Here is a 17,766-nt window from a genome sequence, read left to right as displayed (position 1 = left end):
TATTTTTAAACTTTCAGTCACCACTGCACCCTATGGTTTCTCCTTTTTCTTCCTAGCCTTCAATCGAATGACTGGGGCGTGGAGCTAAGGGGGGAGCTATATAGACAGCTCTCCTGTGGGTGCTCTCTTTGCCACTTCCTGTAGGGACTCGATACATCACAAGAGAAATCAATTTATCAGGTAAGCATAAATTATGTTTTCCGGGCATGGAGTGTCCACGATCCACCCTTATTCAAATTAAGACAGCAGTTTTTTTTGTCTAGTACTCAGGCACCTCTATACCCTTGTGTTATCTTATTTTTCCGTTTTCCTTCGGCCGAATGACTAGGGGTTATGGGTAAGGGAAGTGATACTTAACAGCTCTACTGGGGTGCTTTTTGCCTCCTCCTGCTTGCCAGGAGTGAATATCCCACTAGTAATTGGAATCAAGTCGTGGACTCTCCATGCCTGGAAATAAATACATTTATCAGGTAAGCATAAATTTTGTTTTACGTGTCTGAGGGACTCAGGGCACAGGTGAGTGTACGTGTGTGGCATTTCTGAGGGTCGCAGGGCACAAGTTAGTGTACATCAGTCTGAGGGAGGCAAGGCACTTATGAGTATGTGTGATGTGTCTGAAGGGAGAAGGTGAGTGTACGTGTGTCACATATCTGTGGGACACAGGGCAAAGGTGATTGATTGTGTGTGACGTGTCTGAGGTATGCAGGGCAAAGTACGTGTGTGAGGGAAGCAGAGCACATGTGAGTGTACTTGTATGATGTTCCAGAGGGATGCTGGGCACAGGTGAGTGTACGTGAGTGTTGTGTCTGATGGATGCAGTCCACCGGTGAATGTGCGATGTGTCTGAGGAGAGTAGGTGAGTGTATATGTGTGATGCATTTGAGGGATACAGTGCACAGGTGAGTATACATGTGTGATGTATTTGAGGGACACAGGTGAGTGTACATATGTGGCATTCAGATTTTACAATTTCCTTGTGTAGTTCTTAAAAAGCTGAAATGTGACCATATTTATATGATTTATGCAGGTGATATTAAGACTGATGTTGCACTAAATGCTGAACAAACAAATGATCTGTATGTAAAGAGTGGACTAGAAGCTATGAATAAGGAAATCGGCGGCAATATCAGTACAGGTGAGTGCACGTTTGTTTTGTGTCTAAGGGGCGCATGTGAATGTACATTTGTCTGAAGTACACAGAGTGCTGATGAGTATGTGTGATGTTTACAATTGCAGTTAAGAACACTGAACAAAAAGATTCTATATAAGCACTCTTTAATCCCTCCTCATATATTGTGCGTTTGACATACATGTTAATAAAAAATAAAACTTTATTGAAAAAATAATTAAAATTCTGTGAATAATTCAGCTAACCGTCAAGTGTAGTTTCGTACAAGCCTTATTGTGTAACTAACAAAACACCTAGGTAGTAAAAGATACAATGTTGTATCTATATTTATGCTGCTTTATTATTAAAGTGAAGGTAAAGTTTGAACATTTTGAAAACACTAATGAATATGTTAATATTTCCATAATCTAATCGCTAAGTTTGTATCTCTGTTTCTTTTATATTTAGCAAATAAAACATATTAATAATTCCCTCCTTTTTCTCTTTTGACTCCTCCCATCCTCTATTTCCTTCTTTTCTGGTCTGTGACGTATAGAGCAGTCCCACCCGCTCTATACGCCTCCGAAAAGTGCATTCACGAGGCTCCATTTAACTGCGCCTGCGCAAATCAGCGATTTCACTACCTACTGCGCATGCCCTAAATGGCAAATCCTCTCTCAAGCGCGTATAATACAAATACGCATGAGCGAAACGGGAGCACGGGTTCTGACAAAAAAAAAAATTACAGTGCATGCGCAGATCATCTAGGAGGCAGATGACGTGGAGTGACGGCCGCCTAACGGCCAGATTTTAATTGGCTAATTAAAAAAACGTGTCCGAGACAGAAATAAGAATAAATAACGGGGACAAATGGGGGCGGAGATGGCCGCCACTTAAGATAGCTCCTAGGCCCTGATCTCCCAGCCCTATGTTTAAGTAAAAGGCAGCGGGTGTAAAGTCTACACAACAGCACTATTAGAAGCTGAAGGTGCGGAAGCAACTAGAACCGCGGACCCGAAGGCCAGACAGCACCGTCAACAGGCTTGAAAGACCAGGCGGCCAGGCTCACGAAAATACTCATGGAGTAATGGCGACACTTCCCGTTAGAGCAATCAGCGGTGAGTCCGTATGCTGATCCCGACGCGGGAACATCCACACAAGACAAGCAAGCAGACAGACAGAGCCTCATCTCGCCCCAAAACAGAAATCACATCTCAGGTAACGGAGCGAGCGCATGAGGGGACATCTTACAAACAACACAAAAACAGTAACAAGAAGGCATTTGCACTTAATCGAGAGTTGTGAAGGGAGCAGGGGGTCAAAGAGATAATCTTAAATCTAAAAAAGCAAGCAAAAAATATAAATAAATAATAAGTGCGACATAGACATAAAATAAAACTGGTAATAGGGAGGAGCGGAACAAGTTATAGAGTGTGAAATATACGGAGCAAAAGTACAACCTGCAACAGCTAACAATTCTTGCAGAAAGGGAACTATAAAATACTTGCAATACTTATTCTCTCTATATGGCATAGCATGCTTGGCCTTTTCTTACCACCCTCCCTACACCAAAAGTAAATAATCGAGTGTATAGCCACAAAAACTAAAGCTTATAGTAGTGTGCACAGGCTAAACATACAGAAGCTGGTTTGGAGATAAAAGGTTTGCACACCTTACACTGCAGACAATTACAAAGCAGACATTTCTGTCTAATAACACTTAAGACAGAGGCAGTAGTAGAGGACAATAATCTTTATTAGAGATATGCCCACCAAAAAATCCCAAAGAATGGAATTACAGCCTAAATCAAGGATGCTAAGTCAGTATTTAAAACCAGAGGAGGGGACACCACAAGCTAAAGGGGATAATACCAGAGATACATCAGCTCCAACAGAGACAGATGCTACTCCACCTGTTGCCCCCATGCCACTCACACACTCCACAGATATAACAAGAGAAGATTTAAAGCTCTTGGCTTCAAAAGAGGATATAAACACGGCTATGGCAGACATGAAAAACATGTTCCAAGAAAAGAAAAAAAGACATCAGACGCATAGACCAGAAAGTAAACATACTGGACGAAAGCCATAATACAACCACTCAAGATGTGCACCACCTTTCACAGCTTATGTACAACCAAGAGGAAACTATTCAGAATCTGTTAGAGAAAATAGAAGACCTCGATAATGGAGGCCGCAGAAATAATCTCCGCATCAGAGGAGTTCCAGAGAGCATATTGCCAAAGGCGCTACCAGGATATCTGCAGGATCTGTACAGAACGGGAAAAGGGAACAACACCTCCCCAGACATAGTCATGGAAAGAGCACACAGAGCCTTGAGAGCTAAGCCCTCTGCCAAAGCTCCCCCAAGAGATGTCATAGTGAAATTCCTAAATCACCAAGACAAGGAAGAGATACTTAGGCACTCACGTCAAAAATCTCAGCTTACCCACGCAGGGATTTCAACACAAATATTTGTGGACATCAGTCCCACGACTCTTCAAAAGAGAAGAGAACTGCAGTTTATCACCCTAGTGCTAAGGAAGGAAAACATACCATACAGGTGGGGATTTCCGGTGTGCATTACAGCCACGAAAGGCGACAAAACATCAACATACAGGACATTGGATGATCTAAAGACTTTTCTCCTGTTAAGTGTAGTCAGTCCACGGGTCATCCATTACTTATGGGATATTAACTCCTCCCCAACAGGAAGAGTTAATATCCCATAAGTAATGGATGACCCGTGGACTGACTACACTACAGGAGAAAGGAATTTATCAGGTAAGCATAAATTATGTTTTTGTGAGACTTTACAAATAAATATCACACCACCAAGAGATCAAGCTGATACCTTCAACAACACCAACTGAGATGAAGAACAACAGAGGAGACCTCAAGTAATATACTTATTCACAGACGGACATCCATTACTTTTCTCTTCTTGGCGCAAGAGAGGGCGTGGACCGCCCTTCCCCATAAGTCTTAGAATATGGACATGGTAAAAAGGCTACCTCGCAACGGATAGGTAAAGTCGGTGTACAGTTACCGATCTCGATTGGTTTGGTTGTTTATCATTGTTATTTAGGTTATGCACAATATATGCAAAATATAGATTGTGGAAGACTTTTATTGCTTAGTATATAACATTGTGTTAGGAAAAGTTTGAAGAGAAATGTGATTATTGTTGTTAAATGACTTATAATTAGGTATGCTTGAAAGGCCACAGCGATTTTTGCTTTGTAATACGCCACTATGCAATTTTTTAGACCCCTTTACTCTCCATCCTCACCTCCCCCAACCTCTTACTCCTCATAGATCCAATCATACAGGCAAACAGGTCCTTGCGGAAACATTTAAACGCAGACTGCTAGAATGCCCAACCAGAGCACTACATCACACTTGCATAGGATACGTCTCATTACCATTAACGCCAAAGGTCTCAACAACCCGGAAAAACGCTCAGTGGTGTTTAGGGATTTGAGCAGGCAGGAGGGGGATATAACATTTGTTCAGGAAACGCATTTTAAGAAAGGTAGGGAACCCAAACTAATACATGCTAGATATCAGAGGTGTTACCTATCCCAGGATCAACCAAGACAGGAGGAGTGGGCATTCTGATTAAGAACGCACTACAATTTCACCCAACAAACGTGGAAAAAGATAAAGAAGGAAGATACATATTGGTGATAGGCCTCCTATACAATAGATTAATAACATTAGTAAATATCTACATGACTAACCAGCAGCAACACAAAGCACTGAGGGTAGTTATAAACAGGATACTAGAACTTAGCAAAGGTACAATAATCCTGGGCGGAGATTTTAACGCACCTCTAAACCCGGCCATGGATACAACTAGCGGCTCCTCCAGCATGCCCGGGAGAGTACTTAAATCTATCAATCACCAACTGCAATCACTCATGACACATGGGCCCCTATTTATCAAAGGTGTTGCGCGATACGCTCTCCGCATTTAACATTGCACCAGCAGCTCACAAGAGCTGCTGGTGCAACGCCGCCCCCTGCTGACTCGCGGCCGCCAGCAGGGGGGTTTCAATCAACCCGATCGTACTCGATCGGGTTGATTTCCGGCGATTCCTGTCCGCCTGCTCAGAGCAGCCGGACAGGGTTATGGAGCAGCGGTCTTTAGACCTCTGCTTCATGATTTGTGTTTCTGGTGAGTCTGAAGACTCGCCAGAAACGGGCCCACAAGCTCCGTTCGGAGCTTGATAAATGGGCCCAATGGAGAACATTACATCCCAAAGATAAAGAATTTACATTTTATTCGCATCCACACCAATCATATTCAAGAATAGATTACATTATGACAGATTCAGCCACTCTAACCCAGGTATACAATTCGGAAATCTTGCCAAGAACATGGTCTGATCATTCGCCGGTTATATGCGACTTTACATGGCCCGAGAAGCCGATTCTCCCTTACATTTGGCGACTGGATGACTATATACTACAAAATCCCCTACACAAATTGGAAATAGATAAAGAGTTGCAAGAATATTTTAGAATTAATAACACAGGACACACCAAGATGTCAACAGTATGGGAGGCACATAAAGCAGTCATAAGAGGGGTAATGATAAAAATTAAGGGACAGCAGCGCAAACAGAACAGACAATACAGTAACTCGCTAAAGGCACAAATAGCATATTGGGAAACTGAGCATACAAAGAACGCAACAGCGGCCACTATTCTAAACTCACTATCACAAGTTAGAGAGGAACTTCACAACCTCCAATTAAAGGAGGCGCAGATGAGAGCACTACATCTACAACAACAATACTTTGAATTCGGCAATAAACCTGGAGCGATGCTGGCCAGTGCCCTTAAAAAGGAAACTATTCCAATCACACATCGCACACATATATGATAAACAAGGGAAACAACACAAAGACAGTCAGGGTATAGCCAAGACGCTGAGATTGTACTATTCCTCATTATACAACTTAAGGGCAAGCAGCACTGAGATAAGCGCCAACATAGACAGAGAGACCAACCTGACAGAAATTGAAAAATATATGGAAGGTATTAAAATTATAACTATAGACCAAGATGAGGCGAAACAATTAGAATCCCCCATAACTCATGCAGAAATCAAAAAAGCGATCAAAGATATGCCGACAGGCAAGAGCCCAGGGCCAGATGGGTTCGGTATGTCCTATTATAAACAATTTGCAACATTATTAACCCCTTATCTAGCTGATATGTATAACTCATTACCAAAGGAAGGTGGTTTCACTAAGAACCTACTTGAAGCGCACATAACGGTGCTGCCAAAAACCGGAAAGCTACCCAATAGACCAGAGAATCTCCGTCCAATTTCATTACTTAACTCATATATAAAGATATATGCAAAAATTTTGGCCACACGCATAAACAAAGTACTCCCTAAATTAATAAATCCAGATCAAGTGGGCTTTGTCCCGGGGCGGGAGGCAAGAGACAACACATTAAGAGTGCTACAGCTTGTCTCACATGCACAAAAGCTTGGGATACCACTAACACTCACCTCCACAGATACTGAGAAAGCTTTCGACAGGGTGAGTTGGCCCTTCTTAGGGGGTCACCCTGTCGAAAATGGGCTTTGGCCAACTCTTTATAGAGATGATCTTTGCTCTATATACTACACTGACTGCGAAAGTAAAGGTAAATGGATGGCTGGATTTCGAATGGAACAAGACAGGGCTGCCCCCTCTCCCCAATTTTATTTGCATTATCCATTGAGATCCTGGCTCTAAAAGTTTGCCAATGTACACAGATCTTAGGCATTACACTAGGCCCCATAGAACACAAAGTGGCGATGTACGCGGACAATGTTTTGCTTACACTTACAAACACGGAAGTGTCCCTCCCACAAGCTTTGCAGATCTTTAAAGAATATGGTACACATTCTAATTTTCAATTAAATGTCAGCAAATCCGAGTTTTTGTACATTACAGTACCAGAAGACAAGATTCAGCAGATATTATTAAACTGCCCATTAAAATTGCAAAAAGATAGGATGAAATACCTTGCCATATACCTTTCAGCACACACAGATACACTATTTAAGGACAATTATAAACACCTAGAGGAAGCAATAATCAGGGACCTCTCATGCTGGAAAAGCAAAACTTTATCATGGCTAGGGAGAGTTGGCGTAATAAAGATGAACATTCTACCTAGAATTCTCTATGTACAGCAGACTCTTCCCATCCCGCTTCCCATGGATCATTTAACAAAATTACAGAATGCAATAGAAGCATAAATTTGGAATGGGATAAAACCAAGGATAGCTAAGCAGACCTTTATATCTGCACAGGGAGAGAGGGGGGCTGGGAATTCCAAACTTGCAGACATATAGGCGGGCCGTTATCTTGCAGAGGCTTGTCGAATGGTGTGTCAACGATTCTAAAAAACATTGGATCCAGATAGACAGATCTATATTGCATGGGAACAATTCCGGTCACCTCGCGTGGGTACCGAAAAAAGAAAGACCTACACTGATAAGGGACTATCCTCTGTTGGAGGAACTTTTCGCGACATGGGATAAGATTATACACACATCCACCCACATCTCGACACTGATATCACCAATGATATCTGATATCACTGATATGACCCATACTTAGGTAATCCTGACTTGAAATTGAACTTAAAAAAACGACATGAACGCGACGGTCAACACATAAAAGAAAGCACAATATTCCACCTGACGCAGCCCCAACACCACAAATTAAAAGAACTGGGAGAGGTACTAGAAATGGTCCCCTCCATGACATGGATGACATACGCACAGATACGCCACTACATTAACACCCATAAACATAAAGCATCGCTTCTCAGGACAGTCACTGCATTTGAAAAATTATGCCTGGCAAATCAGACACCCTCACATTTAATATCAATTTTGTATAAGAGACTACAAATAACAGACGAGGATCTCTTACCAAAATACACTAGAGCATATGGAACAGGGAACTTACACTGGGACTGACACTAAAACTTTGGAAGTCAATATTCCTCAATAACAAAATAGCATCAGTCTCAGCCCAAGTGCAGGAAACCAATTTCAAATTCCTGGCACGGTGGTACTTGACACCGGCAAGGTTAAAGGTAATTTATCCTAACTCCACGGGAAAGTGCTGGAGGGGCTGCGCGGATGAGGGCACCATGCAACATGTCTGGTGGAGCTGCCCAAGCATCCAACAATTCTGGATGGATATAATAACACATATCTGTAAAGTCTTGGGGACCATAGTTCCTAGAGACCCAAAAATACTACTTTTCACGGGGCTCCCCAAACTAAAGGAATTGGCAAAATGAAAATTACTGCTGTCAATGATTAGTAGCGCAAAAATGCTAATCCCTAGATACTGGAAAACTGATAAGATCCCTACATTTGGGGAATGGGTGAAACAGGTTGAGACACTTCTACAGTTAGAAAGATATCATTATATTAGAAATAACACAGTTGAAACACATGAAAGGATGCTGATGATCAGGAAACAGGAGTAGACCCTATCACATTGCCTGGTGGGACTTTTACGTCACAGTTCTTGACGCTCCCCCCCCCATCTTCCCTCACCTCATTGATGAGCTATCCCCCCCTTATTTTCTCCCTCCCTCCACCCTCCCTCATTTAAAAAAAATAAAAAATTCTGGAAGGGGCGGCGGCCCAGAGGATATCTAAAAAAAAAAAGAGATATAGAAAATAAACGGTCCATAGTTCATGTTACTGAGTTGTATATGTTCCACTATTGTTGGTTGATACACCACATTTGTTTCATGACTAAAACTGCATTAAAAATGGACATTGAAAGGTCACTTGTAATATATACTATGGGACCCTTAAGTGGTCTATGCTTGACAACGAGGAGACCAAACTGGACACATAGGACTTCAGAGGATGTAACCATTTACATGTGTAAAACTATGGAAAATAATTTGTTGGGTATTAATCTCGATGTCTGTTACGCACCTTTATTGTATAATTTGTATGTTCAGTTGAATCAAATAAAGACTTAAAAAAAAATATATATATATAAATAATAAAAAAAAAATAACGGGTTTAATTTGCGGACCTTCAATAAGTGATTTAAAACGGCAATAACTTTATTTACAGTCAAATTGAAAAAAGTGATGAATGAAAGTTATACTGATTTCAAAGAAAGATTGATATTCTAGATTGACATCAAGGTAATTTTACCTTCACTTTAAGATAGGAAGAGAAACTGCAGTTGAAAAAAGTAGCAGTTTAATGTAACTCTACTATTATGTTACTATATTAAATAGGCCCTCTGCCCAGTATGTGATTTGCAGTATGGCCTCCCTCTGATTCTATTACAGAATAAGATGTTATAATTGCTGAATTCTATTCACAATGTCACGTGACTCAACAGTTTTGTTATGGTGTTCTTTATATTTGCCACATTGCAGAGTAATTGTTCTCATAAACTACTATTAAAGTCACAGCATGTAATGTCTCTGTTTAATATAATTACAGATTACCAAAAGAGATCCAAATGTATATCTTTACAGTCTAATGCCCATGACTTTTTTTTATTACTGACGTCATAAAAAGCAGCCGTGGACCTTATGATAAAGCTGAGGGATCCGGTGAAACCTGTCAGGCAAAGGGGAGTGGGCTGGTGAGAGCTCTTCATTTTTAATACTTGCGGCAATAATTAGCTTTCAGTAATATCCACTTGGCTAGTATCAGCATATAATTTGTTGCACAACAGTGCCTGCTTACAAGTGGTTGCTTATGTGATGTCATTTTTTTAACATTATTATACAGTGGATATAAAAAGTCTACACACCCCTGTTAAAATGTCAGGTTTCTGTGATGTAAAAAAATGAGACAAAGATAAATCATTTCAGAACTTTTTCCACCTTTAATGTGACCTATAAACTGTACAACTCAGTTGAAAAACAAACTGAAATATTTTAGGTAAAGGGAAGAAAAAAAAAATTAAAAAAAATATGGTAAACTAATACTTTGTGGAAGCACTTTTTGATTTTATTACAGCACTCAGTCTTTTTGGTTATTAGTCTATCAGCATGACACATCTTGACTTGGCAAGATTTGTCCACTCTTTGCAAAAAACTCCAAATCTGTCAGATTGTGAGGGCATCTCCTGTGCACAGCCCTCTTCAGATCACTCCACAGATTTTCGATTGGATTTAGGTCTGGGCTCTGGCTGGGCCATTCCAAAACTTTAATCTTCTTCTGGGGAAGCCATTCCTTTGTTGATTTGGATGTATGCTTTGGGTCGTTGTCATGATGAAAGAGGAAGTTCCTCTTCATGTTCAGCTTTCTAGCAGAAGCCTGAAGGTTTTGTGCCAATATTGACTGCTATTTAAAACTGTTCATAATTCCCTCTACCTTGACTAAGACCCCAGTTCCAGCTGAAGAAAACCAGCCCCAAAGAATGATGCTGCCACCACCATGCTTCACTGTGGGTATGGTGTTCTTTTGGTGATGTGCAGTGTTTTTTTTGCGCCAAACATATCTTTTAGAATTATGGCTAAAAAGTTCAACCTTGGTTTCATCAGACCAGAACACCTTTTCCCACATGCTTTTGGGAGACTTCAGATGTGTTTTTGCAACATTTAGCCGAGTTTGGATATTTTTCATCTTAAGAAAAGGCTTCCGGGGGCGGAGTCTGACAGGGCTCCAAGATGGATGCCTTAGCTTAGAGCTCTGTATACCAGAACAGGGAGATCAGCCACTACTCCTCTCCATCAAGGATCCAGAGGGTACATCTCAGCTCAAAAGTTATGTGAAGCTGCTGGGAACACCACAGGGGCTGAAACTGCAGAAAACAGGCTGTGGATAACTGTCATCATCAGCCAGACCATCATCCACCCTGTGGGAAAGGGCTCAGTCGTGAGTAATGGCCATATAGATCTGGTCAAACCTTTACAGACCTGAAAAAACATTACATGATGCAGCACAGAAATGGAGCCTAACACACATTGCCACACTATAAAATACTGGCCAGGACATTAATCTTTAAGACAGAAACCTTCAGGTCCAAATTACAAATCCTGGAAATCACTAAGTTATTAGAAATCTCCCATGTGGCTAGATAAAGCCTGAGAACACAATGGCATTTTAGGAAGAATTAGCTTCTTAAAAGTGCAAAGAATGAGATCTGTACTACCACTTTTTTTTTAGAGGTGAACAAATTGCAATATTCCTACTCCCCTCTCAACATTCTACATGAAGGGTCTTGTATTTGGGAAACTATATTGTTTTGTAAACTGGGACATGTTTTTTTAATGTAGTTGAAAATCAGTTCATAGAGATACACCTATTCCTATACAACAGCGCCACCTGCTGGATGATTACGAAAGCACACCCAAAAGGACTTTTTCTATTAAAACCTCAGAAGATTAAATATATCAATACTCTCACTATTGCTGGAGTAATATTTTTTAGGGAATTAACCCTACCTCCTGAGACTATTTTAGAGCATTAACATGGCCTCCAAGAAACCAAATAAATCAGACAAGCCAGGGAAATCTGCATCTGTCAACTCATATTTTAAACCATCCCAGGGAGATAAAACCCCAGATGCCAACAAAGAAATGGCAGAAATCAATACAATGAAGCCTTCCATGCAGGATTCTTTTGTCGACTCCACTCCACTAACTAAAGCGGACCTACATCTACTTGTCTCCAAACAAGATATTACTAATAGTTTTGATAAACTCTGGGAGAAATTGGATTCCATGCACACCTTCATGACGACAAGTCTGAATGATATCAAACAAGAAATTAAGGACCTAGGTTCCAGAGTAGAAACACTGGAGGAAAATAGAGACAACCTGGTAGAGGATGTTGAAATGACAGTCCAACAAGTATCAGAGCAACAGCAGGTAGTAACCGATTTGCTGGACAAGATCGAAGATATGGAAAACAGGAGTCGAAGAAGTAACATCCGTCTTAAAGGAATTCCTGAATCGATTACGGCAGCTGAATTGCCTTCATATTTACATCAATTGTTCTGTGCAATAACAGGGGTAGATCAGTCAACGGAAATAGAGATTGAGAGAGCACATAGGGCTCTTAGACCCAAACCCAAAGCTGACAACCCACCTCGAGATGTTATAGTGGCATTCCTGAGATTCCCAGAGAAGGATAAGATTCTCAAAGAGGCTGCTAAACAACCAACTTTCAAGTTTCAAGGAAACGTTGTACATTTCTATCAGGACTTGAGCACTAGGACACTCCAACGGAGGGGGACTTTGCGTCCTCTCACCTCTCTGCTTCGAAAACATGGCATCCAGTACAGATGGGGTTACCCCTTTGCTCTACATATCTCTAAGGACAATAAAATCCTCACAATCAGAGATGTTAATGGGATATCCGATATATGTGAAGCACTGGATCTGGAAACACCAAACCTGCCAGAGAAATCACAGATGGAGGAGACTCTAACAGCTCAACAGGCGAAACTTAAGTCTCAGAAGTCACAATGGACTAGAGCCCCGAGGAGACGACAGAAGAATAAGTGAAAGACTCACAGTGAAGTTTTGTGTATCTCCTTGTTTTTTTCTATTTTCCCCTCTCTTACAGGTTGCAGTGTACCTACAGAGACTAGGAAAATCTCCTGAGACAATGGGTCGAGCTTAAGAACTCTTACAAGAAAATGTCTAATTTAGTTTTTACTAAGTTTATATTGTTATCTCACAACATAGTAGGTTTATCCAAATGTTGTATTTCTAAAGATCATATACAGTTATTGTTGTTGGCTTTGGTAGGGGAGAGTGGTTAATAGTTAATATCTAACAATATTAATGGTACTTTACCTTACAGCTAGTTTCCCCCTATGTTTTAAAAATGGAGTTAGTTGGCAACTCCTCTGTTCTATAGGTTCCCCCAGAACTAATTGATGTTATTTCAGAAACCTCAATATGTTATTTTTTATTTTATATTTCTTTTGTTTAAGTTATTCTTCTCTAACGTCTTTACTTTTTCTACCCTACAGTTATTCATTCTACTTATCCTTCTCTTCTCTCCCCTTGTGCCTTCCCCAAGTGGACCACAGACACACCCAGTAACCCAACGGATGAGAGTGCTTTTTCAGAGAGGTGATTCGTTACTAGAGGCTGGTGAGCTCTTGCAAACACAATACACTTCATCACTATTCCTTACAATTAATAATCAAACAATTCCATTTGTCACACACTAATGACTCCGACTAATATAGTTCTACTCTCCCATAACGCAAGAGGTCTAAATTCAGATGCAAAACGTAGGAAAGCCTTATCTCAATACACACGCTTGGGTGCTAACGTCATTTTCTTACAAGAAACTCATTTTGAGTCTAATCATATTCCCAAATACTGGACGAATCAATACCCAACACACTTTCATTCTACTACAGATAAAAAGAAGAGAGGGGTTTCTATCCTTCTCCACTCCTCCTTAAATTTTATTCACAAAGAATCCATAATAGATAAAGAGGGCAGATACCTAATCATTAAGGGCCACATTAACGAAGTGGAAATTATTTTTTGCAACATCTATGCCCCAAACGAAAAGCAAGACAAATTCATTAATAAAATCTCACACCTTCTCACAAACTGGAACTCGGCTAGAATATTTCTAGCAGGAGACTTTAATGTCTCCCTCTACATGAAATTTCCTCAGTCACAAATCCGACCCACACAATCACAAATTAGAAACAACAGAAAAACTAAATCTATTTCCAGTACTCTGGAAGGACATAATGTACTTGACTCTTGGACTGCGCTATATGGCATCACTTCAGATCACACTTTCTACTCAACAGCACACCGAAAATATTTCAAGCTAGATTACATTTTCCTGAGCCAAACCCTAATTTCCAATCTGGTATCCTCCTCCATTCATCCTTGTGTGTGGTCTGATCATTCCATAATAGTAGCTAAAATAACAGGGCTTCTTCCCCCAAACAATGCAAGAAGCTGGACTTATGACCCCACACTTATGAAAAATCCCCAACATAAAGATCGTATTTTCAAACAGATGATGGAATTCTGGAATATTAATACAGATTCCATCGATAACCCGATTCAGATTTGGGCAGCCCATAAATCGGTGTTAAGAGGTTTCCTAATCCAACTAAAGTCAAAATCAAAAAGGGAAACACAGTTACTATTACAGACACTACACAAGGAGATAGCTACACTAGAGAAACAACATAGACTTACCTGCTCACCCAAGGTATATAAAACATTGCAAAATCAACGCCAAAAACTAGATAAATTATTAAATGACCAGTCACTTAGAGCCGGATTAAGACTACAAACCAAATACTATATATACGCCAATAAACCAGATCGTTATCTAGCCAATAAAATTAGAGATAGGATCAAAGATATTTCCATTCCCTTCTTACGCATAAATGCATGTGAATCTACATCCCACCCAAAAGTAATTGTAGACACTTTTGCCAACTATTATAGTTCTTTATACAATGGCAAGAAAGTTTCCAAATCGGAACAAACTTCCTGTCTCCTGAATAGATTTCTGGAGGAAGCCACTCTGCCCCAAATTGACCAACAAGATTTGGCAACTCTTAACTCAGACATCAGTGCAAGTGAGGTAGAGAGAGTTATCCAAGATCTGAAACCTGGTAAAGCAGCGGGCCCAGATGGCTTTTCAGGCGAGTACTATAAACTATTTAAATCCTTTCTCATACCTCACCTAGTCAAATTTAGCAATCATATACTTCAAGGACATACTATTCCCTCAGAACTTTTAGATGCCAAAATTATAGTCCTCCCTAAGCCGGGCAAGGACAGGTCCCTCTGTCATAATTATAGACCAATTTCCCTCATTAACCAAGATTTAAAAATTTTTACCAAAATTCTGGCCAACCGATTAAAACACTTGCTCCCAAAACTAATTCACCCAGACCAGGTTGGCTTCATTAAAAATAGGGAAGCTCCAGATAATATCAGAAGGATGATATCATTAATAGATTATTTGCATATTTCTAAAACGCCTTCTCTGTTGTTATCCCTGGACGCAGAGAAGGCGTTTGACAGGGTCGACTGGGAGTACATGCAAGCTGTACTACATACCATGGGCTTTAGGGGTTCTTTTATTACAGCGATCCAGAGTATATATTCATATCCCTCGGCATGCGTTAAGGCAATGGGACACCAATCTGACAGATTTGCGGTCTTAAATGGGACGAGACAGGGTTGTCCTTTATCCCCTCTCCTTTTTGCTGTTTGCCTAGAGCCCCTGGCGCAACACATTAGGAACTCCCCAGACATTACGGGTATTAAAATAGGACAATCGGTTTACAAACTCACTCTTTTTGCAGATGACGTTTTGCTCTCCCTAACCAAACCCCTTATATCTCTGCCAAATTTATACAACACCCTTAGGAACTTCTCCACTATATCTGGTTACAAAGTGAACCTTGAAAAATGTGAAGCCATGCCTCTTGCTATTCCAGACCACACAAAAAAATTGATAGAACTAAACTTTGAGTTTAATTGGGTAAAACATCATCTCAAATATCTAGGGATCAACCTTACAAAACACTCATCAGAACTTTACCAAACCAACTATCCTCCAATTTATAAAGTAATCAAACAGGACCTCACTAAATGGAGCAAACTGAGATTTTCTTGGTTTGGACGTCTATCTGCGATCAAAATGTCTGTGTTACCAAAGATTTTATATTTATTTCGGACCCTACCGATAGGCATCCCGAATTGTGATCTAGACAATCTCCAAGCTTGCATTAACAATTTTATTAGAGGGACTAAAAAAGCTAGAATTCCTAAACCAATATTTACGAGACATAGGCAACTGGGAGGCCTGGGCGCACCAAATCTCAGACACTACTTCCAAGCAGCTAGGTTAGCGCAAACTACTCTCCTTAACAAAACGGAAGATGAGATAAGATGGACCACGTTGGAGTCAGACATAAATAAACTATATCCTCAAGAGCTGGCTCTGTGGGACCCACATAGAGCTCAAACCCAAAAACTTAATAAATTCCCAATTACAGATTACATGCTCAAAGCTTGGTCCACTCTTGTTTCGTCTCTCAAAATTCTCCCTAACAGATCCCTCAAGACCCCCCTAAAAGTAATCATACCTTCAGAACAGATCCCAGCTATACAGAAGTGGGAAAACAGAGGTCTTTATAGGATCGCAGACTTAGTAGACAAAGGCAAATTAATGACATACACACAACTTCAGGATAAACTGTCTCCTTCCAAATTACATTGGTTTCTATATCTTCAGATATCCTCCATCATACATAAATACCTACCTTCATTGACTGGTCACAAATTCACTCCCTTAGAAATAATTTGTAGCTCCTCATCCAGACCTAGAAAAACTATTTCACAATTATATCAACTAATTCAATCTTCCACACAAATCACTAAAACAAGCCTTCAGCTTAAATGGGAGGCCGACCTCAATACAGAAATTGATATTTCCGACTGGAATAACTTAATATATAATGCGAGTAAAGGCCTGTTGAGTGCTGACATGCAGGAAAATTGCCTTAAAACAATTTTCAGATGGTATCTCACTCCAATTATCACCTCTCATTCCATTAAACGGGGGTCCAAGCTCTGTTACAGGGGTTGTGAAGTCGAAGGTACATACAAACACATGTGGTGGGACTGCTCTTACTCTAAAATAATCTGGAATAAATTATCACTCCTTTTAAGTACGATACTAGATAGCCCCATTCAGTTGTCAATGAACCAAGCCCTATTGAATGTACGCTTAAGGCAGTTTAATAAATACATTAATCAATTTATCAAAATTTTATGTACAGCTACACGTATATGTATAGCCCGTCACTGGAAGGAGGGGGCTCCCCCCTGGGACGAAATTTTACATAAAATTAGGCACATATACAATATGTCCGCACAAGCAGCAATATTACAAGACACTCAGGAAGCTTTTCACAAAGTCTGGTTTTATTGGATCACACATGACTCCGTATAATACTGTTTGAATTGTCAATATACCCAATACAGCAGAGATCTTATATGCCTTTATACATCCGTTGGTTAATCATAATATTATCCTTATTGATGAAAATTCCACTGGGTGTGTCATGGTCGGAAGGCACTATTTTCTTACTCTTCTTCATCTTCCCCTCTTATCTTCTTCTCTTCCCCCTTTGATTTTCCCAACTTTTCTCTGTACTCCCTTTGTATTCAAGATCTTCATACATTTTTTGGTTAAGATGGGAATGAGGGGGTGTCCTTACCCCACTCAGGTCCCCCAGACAAACTGACAGACAAGAAGCATGATAGCTGTTGTTTAAGGAGTAATCGACCAAGTAATTCCATCTATATAGCGATACAAATGTAAATGTTTTAAATGCTTCTAGGAAATCTTAGTTACTGTCTACTAATATTGGTCTCATTGATCTATCTGTCATTAAGTGGCTATGTCTTCTGTGAAGGTCTTGTTTATTCTTTTGTATTGTTTAAATATCAATAAAAAATTATTTAAAATAAGAAAAGGCTTCCGTATTGCCACTCTACCCCATAGCTAGACATATGAAGAATATGGGAGATTGTTGTCACATGTACCACACAGCCAGTACTTGCCAGATATTCCTGCAGATCCTTTAATGTTGCTGTAGGCCTCTTGGCAACCTCCCAGACCAG

The 17,766-nt window shown here is 40.3% G+C and overlaps 1 protein-coding gene across 4 annotated transcripts in view; it reads left to right on the top strand.

The window, feature by feature from the left end:
- The window catches only part of LOC128656998 (gastrula zinc finger protein XlCGF57.1-like), a 149,518-nt gene that overhangs the window by 84,485 nt on the left and 47,267 nt on the right, over positions 1-17,766 (top strand). For all 4 annotated transcript variants that reach the window (XM_053711211.1, XM_053711213.1, XM_053711210.1 and 1 more), the window contains one exon: positions 1,028-1,135. In XM_053711211.1, coding sequence (XP_053567186.1) covers positions 1,028-1,135 — 108 coding nt within the window. The remainder of the gene's footprint in view (positions 1-1,027; positions 1,136-17,766) is intronic.

This window comes from Bombina bombina, chromosome 4 (genome assembly GCF_027579735.1).
Source record: "Bombina bombina isolate aBomBom1 chromosome 4, aBomBom1.pri, whole genome shotgun sequence".
NCBI classification, from domain to species: domain Eukaryota; kingdom Metazoa; phylum Chordata; class Amphibia; order Anura; family Bombinatoridae; genus Bombina; species Bombina bombina.
The sequence above is the reverse complement of the archived record's forward strand: the minus strand, read 5'-3'. Positions and strand labels throughout refer to the sequence as shown.